Genomic DNA, 8,969 nt, shown 5'->3' on the forward strand with positions numbered 1-8,969 from the left:
AATCTAAAAAAAAAAGAAATTAGATGAAAGAAATCGCATGAGTACAGAGGAAGAAGACGATAAAAAATCGTAGAGAGGAGAAAAGGATAAAAGGACAAATCTAGAATATTTAAAAAATGGCTAAATTTATAGATTTTGTTACATGGGCCGTAAATATTTCAGTAGTTTGTTATGTTTAGGAAAATTTCTCTAAAAATAATAAAAAATGTTAGAGAAAATAATACAAAAGACCAGAAACAATAAATAATAAATTTATTATTAAAAAAATCTATGTTTTTTGTTTCTATTTTCAAAAAACAAGAAATAAGAATAGTCTCGTTCCTTGTTGTTTTTTGTTGAGATTTGTTGAACTATCTTCTGCAGGAGGGCTTCAACTTTATATCTATAGTTGTTAAAGAAAAGAATCAAATCAGTTACAAACTAATTTTGTTATAACAGGAACTTATCTTCAACAAATTAACAAATTAAAAGTCTTGTAACCTTCAGAAGAAAATTTACAGAATAAATACAAAGAGTTGTAGCATGAAAATAAGTTCATTTTTGTCTTGAATCTACTTGTAAGAAAGAATGTTGAATAAAAGGATTCTTACCTTTGAAGAGTGGATGTAGGCTATGAGCTGAACCACTATAAAACATCATCTTGTTCACTTTTCTCATCCCTTCATCTTCAATCAAGAAACCCCTTTGAAACCATATTTTTTCTTTCTCCCTTTCTCTCTCGATGAACATGCACAAAAAGGAAGGAAAACAATGAATAAAGTGAAATTTAACAGCTTGCAAGGAGTATAAAGGAGAGAGAAAACTAAAGGGTAAAAAGGTAACTTTCTTACACTTTCACAAGTCTCAAGATAACTTTTACAAGAAAGAGACATTTTTCTTTTCCAAGATTTTTGCTCTCAAGAAAGAAGCAACAAATAAAGACAAACAGAGAACAAGAATCAGAAAACAGAAAATAAGAACGTCATCTAATCGATGCTAGTTAATCACACCTCCAACTTTTTTATTTGTTTCCGTTATTCTTTTTTGACTTTTGCTCTCTTTTCTTTTCTTCTCATCGTTTAATGTGAAATGTGTTCTTATAACCTTTGCGTAGGATTAACTGATTAAGTTCATATTGAATTTCCTTCGATGTATGTGATTCATCACTCAATCTGGACTTTAAACCTTGCACGTTACATTTAAATTTGGGTAATTAAGCAACTATTTCTTATAGCCCCAAATTTTAGTTAGAAAATAATAAAAAAAAAACAATTATTTTACATCATAAATTAACTGATCAAAAACGATCAAGTTTCTTTATTTTAACTCATAAGAAACTGAAGTCGTAATAAATAGGAAAAGAATCATAAGTAATATTAACACCCATGAACTAAATTACCAAAATTTTCCATAATACAAACTTCATCATGATTATATATAAATGGTTCATTGGCCAAGGATACAAAATGGAAAACACAAAACAAAATAATCTAAGCCAAAAAATGAAAGGCCATGAATATTATGTGTTATTTTACTATTTATTTTTGCATCAACTTGTCACGTGAAAACTTGTTTAGCATCATATTCCAAGAAAGATCAAGATCCAGGATCGTCCTGGAAAGTGACGATTATTAACTATCAAAAAGATGTTACTCTAACAGTTCATTGCAAATCAAAAGACAACGATTTAGGTAAGTGTCCAACTTCCCGGGTTTTTTTTCTTCTAGTTCATTTGATTTTAACTAATACAACTTCAAGGTTAATTACAGGTATAAATTGATTTGTCTTTAAAATTGATGATCCTCATCTTAACGTTAGAGTTGTTAAACAGGTGCGCATGTCCTTAACTTCAAAGGCATATACGACTGGAAATTCAAGGAGAATTTACTTCAAATAATATTGTTTTGGTGCAATTTCAATAGTAACAAATATGGGCATGCTTCATTCGAGGTCTTTTGTCCCGAGAACGGAAGTTGGCTTTCTGATCGATGCAACGGTAAAAATTGTATTTGGGTTGTGATGAAAAGGGTTTTTCCTTGTTTAATATTCTTCAACAAAATTACGAGTTGCAGCATCCATGGATATCTGGTAACTAAGTCATTATGGAAGATTACTACGTAGGTGAATCTCAACTCCAATCAAATAGTAAAAAATAAATAAATTATTAAAAATATTATTAAAACGACAAGAAAAATTTACATCGTAAAAAATATTGTTGATTTGATGATAATTGGGGCTGCACCCTGAATGCACTATATATGTATATTTTCTCACACACACATATATAAAAAAGTCATTAACTTTAAATTTAATTTTCTCTACTCCACACATGTAACATTTTTATTTTCCTTTAGCTTTTGACCTCTAGTCTGAGTACATTACTCAATTATATATGGAAATCTTTAATTCAAAGGCTCACGATGTGTCGATACATATAATGAAAGAAATGTTGTGGTTGATATTAAGTTTAAAGTATCAACCCATGTGTCAATCTAAGCAATATAAAAGAACCTTTGGGCACAAGTTCGAAATCAAAAGCTTAAAATTCAAATACCAACTAGAGACTTACTTAATTTGAGGAATTTTAAAGCATGGAAATTATAAATGTCTATGTTTGGAGTGAATACATGAGCTTGCCTGCTGTATTATTTTTTTCTATTTTAAGTGGTTTGTGAATTGCATAACTCCTAGGGTATTTTGCATAAGTTTTTATTATAACATTTCAAATAAAAATTTAATTTATTCCTTTTAAGTGCCTGGGAAAACTTAGCTTATTCATTCACGTGGACACCAATAAAATGGCCAATTACACAACACGAGCAAAAAACCTTTCAAAAAATGTAGTCCGTGACATTGTTATAGAAATAATATCATCGAGGTTAGAAAATATAAAACCTGGTATGCCAAATATAATCTTAGCCCAACAAATTGATTGTATCACTTTAATTAAGACATATTTAATCACTATAGTGATTGAGTTTTAATTTATTAGTAATTGTCTCCTAGAATACAATATATTAACTTTCTCATGGAAGTAGCAACTCTTCCACGAGATCTAACAGAGTACAGTTTGTGGAAATAAGCCGAACTTTAAGAGAAAGACCCTTCTGGCAAGTACAATTCTACGCAAGAATCTACGTCATCACAGGAGGAAGGTTCACTAGAAGACAAGAATGGTAGTTGGAGTTGATATGACTTGACAAGGTTGCAATTGGCGCTGACATGTTCAGAAGAATAGAAGTTTTTCGTTGAAAGTTGCCTATAAAAGGACTCCACCTCTACCAAGACAAAGTGTGCCTAAATGGACCGAAAACCTAGAGAGTGCCAGAAAGAACTAGCCTTTCTGCCATCTACAGAAATCATATTCTTCTTCACCAGTCAGTCAGTCAGTAAGTGAAAGCTTAGCGTCAGAGTAAAGAAGAGTTCATCTTCCTTTCCCCTAACTTGTGTAAAGTCAATTTCTTTTACTTTCCATTTGTTTATTTCTTTGTAATGTCTGGTGTTCACATTATATAGTGGCCTAAGGCCTACATTCTTTAATACATTGCACATTTATCCACTTCCAATCCAACATTCATTTACTGCTCATTTGTCAATGTGTAATGAGTAGCTTAGGTTTGTGATAAGTCACTACAACAAATCTGGCCTTTAATGTCGGGTGGAAAAAATGAAAAATGGGCTTTAATGTCGGTTTTCAAAAGGCGGACGTTTAATGTCGGTTTTAAACCGACATTAAAGAAGGAGCTTTAATGTCGGTTTAAAACCGACATTAAACGACCACCTTTTAAAAACCGACACTAAAGCCCCTTTGTAATTTTTTATTTTTTTTTAATTTGGTAAAAAATCAAGTTTTCTCTCTCTTACTTTCCCTTTTTTTTTTCCTTAAAAGTTTCTATATAAATTCTCCTCCTCTCTTCTTCCTCCTTTGAAATCTTCTAACCCTAATCAAAATTTCTTGCTTTCATTTCCTATCATCGTAGATTCTTTTTTCCATCAACGATTTGAAGATTTACTATGGCCGGTAAAGGAGAAGGTCCGGCGATCGGAATCGATCTTGGAACCACGTACTTTTGAACCAGCTGTATCACCTTCTTTTGAACCAGCTTTTGAGAATGATGATTTCTTCGCAGTTTTATAATATTCTGATGATGCTTTCTTTCTTTCTACTAGGTTGAGGACGAAGACGAAGACAAATCAGACGATGCAGATGACTCCGATGCAGAGGCAGATTTGGACAAAAAGGACAAGGAAGAAGACGACAAACATGATGAACTGTAAGGGAGAAGAGGTGGAGTTTCATTAGAAGAAAATTTTCCCCTTTTTTTCCACCTTTTGTTTTTTGTTTTTTATTATTTTTCTAGGTGTAGTAGTATTATCCGTTGGAGAAAAAGAAACAGTCTTCTTGATTTGCATTTTACGCATGAATGAATGACTGGATTTGCTTAAATTTCAGTTTGAGTTTGAGCCTTTAGGAAAAGAGATTTAAGAAAGAATTAGTAACAATTTGATGAATCAAATGAATGGGGTTCCCCTTCCTATACTGGATTTTAAATTGAATTCTCTTACATAGAAGAATTCAATCTTTTTTACTCTTATTTGGATCCCAAATTTATAAATTTCATCTCTCAATATCATCATAATTGGACTGGACTTGCTGAGTTGAGTAATCTGTGTGATCTGCAGTTTAAAAGCACTTTTTGTTTTCTTTAGCAATTTATTTTATTTAACAAAACTACTTTTTGTGCCATGTTCTCTTCTTCCTTTTTTTTTTTTTTTTAAGAGTTTGAAAAAGGCAATGGAAAATGGAAGCGTTTAAAATATTTCTCAACCTCTATTCTTTGAAATTAATGGGGAGAGTATAAAAGGGGAATGTAACCGGCGAGGAAAAACGTTTTAGAAGGGTACCTAAGCCTAATTTAGGATATGCGAAAGAGGTCATATGCTTGTTTGGGAATATTCCAAGGACGTTTGATATTTTTCATTGATATTGTTTTCAATTAAACTGTTTGTCAGAATGTTTTGCTAACAAAGTAGGTATCAAACACAGCTTGAAAGAAAAAGAAAAGTTGATTGAAGTCTACTTTATTAGTGTTATCCTATCCTCCTAAGAGGGGAAAGATTTTAAGACTTTCTAATGATGGCGTGGGTACAAGAGGGTTGTCATTGTCGCCCTCACTTAAATTGGATAATGAAATTTTATGTTGCATTTCCTTGTACCGGGTTGGAATTGTGGTTTTAACTTTGATTATTTGAACTATCGGAGCTATAGCTAAACGATGTTAATTCGATCTTCAAATTTGTATCATTCTCACTTTATCTGGCTGTAAACAGGATCTTTGTTGTTGATTAATGATTCTCTTCGTTTTGTTTGTATTCGCTGTGTGTGGTTACGGAAATGACAGGTTGAAGTTACGATTGTTGATGTTTCTACCAGTCATCAGATTGGGATCGACAGTTTGGAGAACAGAAAAATTGCTCATTTTATAGCTGATAAGATCAACAATTCATCAGCGAAGGTTCGTGTTTGCCTGCCACGGAATGGTGTATCTGCTCTGGATGCACCAGCGAAGTCATTTTATGATCCTGAGGCTACTGCTACTCTTATAGAGGAACTACAGAAAGCAATTCAGTTAAATAATGATAGGCAGGTACTCGTAAAGTTATTATTATCGAGTTCTTCTCTTTGTTGACTGATCCCCATCTTTGTGTTGTAAAGCTTAAACCTCTTTATGATACAGGTGAAGGTATATCCTTATCATATTAATGATCCTGAGTTCGCTGAGTTCGGGGTGGTTTCGCATGGCTGGAAGGGGTTCTTTAGCAGGTTTGCTGCCTTTTGCCGATGCTAATGCCATAGTGCTTGAAATGGCCAATGAAGTATTGCCTGTAAGTTCTATCTTCTATGTACCTGCTGATTCACAAAGTTAATTCTAGGAATTGTATCTACAAATTTTGGATCGACGCTTTGCAAGCATACAATTTTGAAGAATAAATTGTATAAATATAGTTCTGTATGTATGAACATTGGAAGTAATGTTGTGTTTCCTAGAAGTGAAATCTGTTTATCGATAAAGTAGAAGTAGAGACTTAAAATGATTTTTCTAGTCAAGCATTGTGATAGACCCGGTGGAAGTAGAGATCTTGAATGTAGAGAATTAGGTATATCAGTAGATTATTTGGGAAGTCTCCAGCTAACCTGAGTGAGAGATGTTAACCTCTTTGATTTGTCTAGTTTGTACATTTGAAGTGTACTCGTCTTAATTTCCTGAATATTTTAAACTCTTTTGGACCCAAGAACAGAGCGGTATTCTGAATGTTGTCTATATTTTTTTTACATTAGATGTCATATCATATGTTACTGTTTTCTTTGGTTTTGCATTCTTAATCCTGATGAATATAAAACTTGTGTCATATAAATATATATATGGATTGGGGTGTGGATATAAAATCTTAAGAACTTTTCATCCTTCTCTGCAATTTCAATACTTCAAACAGCTTTGTTATTCATATAAATGGTTTATTTGGATATTGTTTGTAGATAATTGAAGTGATATTGGGTTGAAAGCTAAGCGATTGTGTAGAAATGGCCAAGCGACCGTTGAAAATTGAAGACTGAGAAGGCATTTTGGATTTTTAATTATTTAATTCTTGTATTAGAATCTTTTTTCATGTACTATTGTAGAATGTATATATAAACATAATATTAATATTTTATTTTGTGTATTCAAGTGTAAAAGACAAATGTCATAGTTTCTAACATAATATGAATTTCATTGATTTGTTGACGTGTGAAAAACATATTTATCTACATTGACCAAATGTCGGTCTATAGGACAATAATGTAACAATTAAATAAAAATAAATTTGTAAAAATGAATAAAAAAACTAGGCTTTAATGTCGGTTGTAAATCGACATATCAGAGTTCAACCGACATTAAAGGGCTTCAATAACACTATCAAAGGTGTCGGTTGAAAACTGACAAATCGACATTAAAGAGGGTTTTAATGTCGTTTTTAAACCGACATTAAAGCCCAACCGACATTAAAGGGCTTCAATAACACCATCAAAGATGTCGGTTGAAAACTGACATTAAAGGCTTTTAATGTCGGTTTTAAACCGACATTAAAGAGGCCTTTAATGTCGTTTTTAAACCGACATTAAAGCCCAACCGACATTAAAGGCCTTTAATAACGCTCACAAAGATGTCGGTTGCCAAGTGACATTAAAGGCCTTTAATGTCGGTTTAAAACCGACATTAAAGGCCAAAATTCTTCTAGTGAGTTCTTGATAAGTAGTTTAGCTTATAAGGCATATCGAGTTAATTGAGCTATATTCCATCACATGGCTAGCGCTTGTCGCTAACTGCTCGAGAAAGTAAGTAGTAAGGATATGGCTGATGCACGCAAGGAGGAGTTTGGACAAACTCCACCTTAGTGGGATAACTTCTATCATTTACATCCTGAAAGGAGAACAAGTGTAGGTACTTGGCGCCATGAGGTTGTCACCCTTAAAAGCAAAGTGTTATATGTCTTATAAGCAATAACTCCTAGATTTATATCGCTTAATGAAGCTTAGTCATTTGTATATTAAGAGGCAAGCAAGTGTGGCATTTAAGACACTGAGAGGTGCTCGCCTTAATCATAAGCTAGTTAACATATCTCTATCGCATCATGGCTTATCGCGTAATTTAATTTCTTACAATGCATAGATTTTTCCTTCAATCTTTCTTAATACAAGTTAGTTCACATTTCCACCTCGCCTTCGTTCTTGTTCTCTTTTATAAAATTTCTAGATAGTAGATTTAGCTTACAAATTATACATTTACTTTATACTGTATAGAAATTATATACTGTTTAGATGAAGAGTAAGCCTTAAAACAAAGATTTGATATCAATTCCTTGTGTTCGACTCTGGATTACCCAAAAACTTGTACTCAAAGAGGATTTAGTAGATACACGAGGATCAGAGACATAATGAGCATCTCGCATCCGATGACCATGGCTCGCTGCGTAGAGAAAATATATAAATTAGAACACACACCACAACACTAAGTACTAAGTTCTAATCCTTCATGTGCACACAAGTTAGATTCCGCTGTCGAAGTTGAGTGTACTCCGTAACAATGATGCTATCGTGAGTGCTGGGCAGGCCCCACTACATCATAGAATTAGTAAACGTTGGTTATACTGGGCGTGTCCTACATAATGTAGATGTGTCATGTTAGTTAAAATGTTTAACATATTAGATATGCCTTGCTAGATTCAGTGACGTACATGCTAAGTATTTGAGTAAGTTATTCTTATTATACGTATATATTTAACGTTTTGATTAAACTACTTTATACGTGTAAGGTTTATCATGTGCTCCGATTTCTAGATTTATAATTTTAAATTTAGTCACTTACTCAGCTTATTAGCTTACCCTTTCAAAACGTTTTTCCACTTTTCAGGTAGAGATCGAGCTTTTGATGTCTAATAGGCTGCCTTAGTATGTTGAAATCTCCCAAATCGATTTCCACTACGTGGGTGGAGTTATACATCGAGTCTATTTTGTTATGTTGTATATGTCTTTGTAAAATTTAGATACTCTACAGTTTGTGTAAGCTTTAGGTATTGTGGTTGAGTAAACCTTAGTCGGATATCTTTCTGGTTATGATGTCTCCATCAGGTTTAATTGCTAAGTGAGCTATTTCAAGGCTGCAGTACATGTATGTCTATGGGTTATCTACGTTTCACTGTGTTGTGTTGCATGCACTAGAAGAAATTAGACCTTTAATGTTGATTCAAAAAAATGAAAACAGAGCTTTAATGTCATTTTTCGAAAGGTGGATGTTTAATGTCAGTTTGAAACTGACATCAAAGAGGAAGCTTTAATGTCGATTTAAAACCGACATTAAACATCTGCCTTTTGAAAAGCGACATTAAAGGTAATAATTTTAATTTTTGCCTCTCCCCTCACTTGTTTTTTCTAGGGCTTCCATATATATCCT

General features: G+C 32.9%; 1 protein-coding gene and 1 long non-coding RNA gene across 6 annotated transcripts; one reads left to right on the top strand and one right to left on the bottom strand.

The window, feature by feature from the left end:
* Positions 1-233: 233 nt before the first annotated feature.
* LOC127148795 (uncharacterized) lies at positions 234-742 on the bottom strand. Its single transcript, XR_007819919.1, has 2 exons — positions 591-742; positions 234-382 (listed from the first exon to the last, which is right to left on the bottom strand). It is a non-coding gene; the product is annotated as an uncharacterized LOC127148795 (long non-coding RNA).
* Positions 743-3,906: 3,164 nt separating this feature from the next.
* Positions 3,907-6,695, top strand: LOC127148796 (toMV susceptible protein tm-1(GCR26)-like). 5 transcript variants are annotated; one of them, XM_051083112.1, is made up of 5 exons: positions 3,907-4,043; positions 4,150-4,267; positions 5,382-5,627; positions 5,718-5,865; positions 6,518-6,683. In XM_051083112.1, exons 1-4 carry the CDS (start codon positions 3,994-3,996, stop codon positions 5,826-5,828), a joined length of 525 nt encoding a protein of 174 aa, XP_050939069.1. In that variant the 5' UTR covers positions 3,907-3,993; the 3' UTR covers positions 5,829-5,865; positions 6,518-6,683. The 5 variants fall into 5 exon arrangements, 3 of the variants coding, with proteins under 3 accessions (XP_050939069.1, XP_050939070.1, XP_050939071.1); XR_007819920.1 differs by having other exon boundaries at positions 3,913-4,043; positions 5,382-5,623; positions 6,518-6,695; XR_007819921.1 differs by having other exon boundaries at positions 3,913-4,060; positions 4,150-4,253.
* Positions 6,696-8,969: the final 2,274 nt, after the last annotated feature.

The sequence above is a fragment of the Cucumis melo genome, chromosome 4 (genome assembly GCF_025177605.1).
Source record: "Cucumis melo cultivar AY chromosome 4, USDA_Cmelo_AY_1.0, whole genome shotgun sequence".
Lineage (NCBI taxonomy): Eukaryota > Viridiplantae > Streptophyta > Magnoliopsida > Cucurbitales > Cucurbitaceae > Cucumis > Cucumis melo.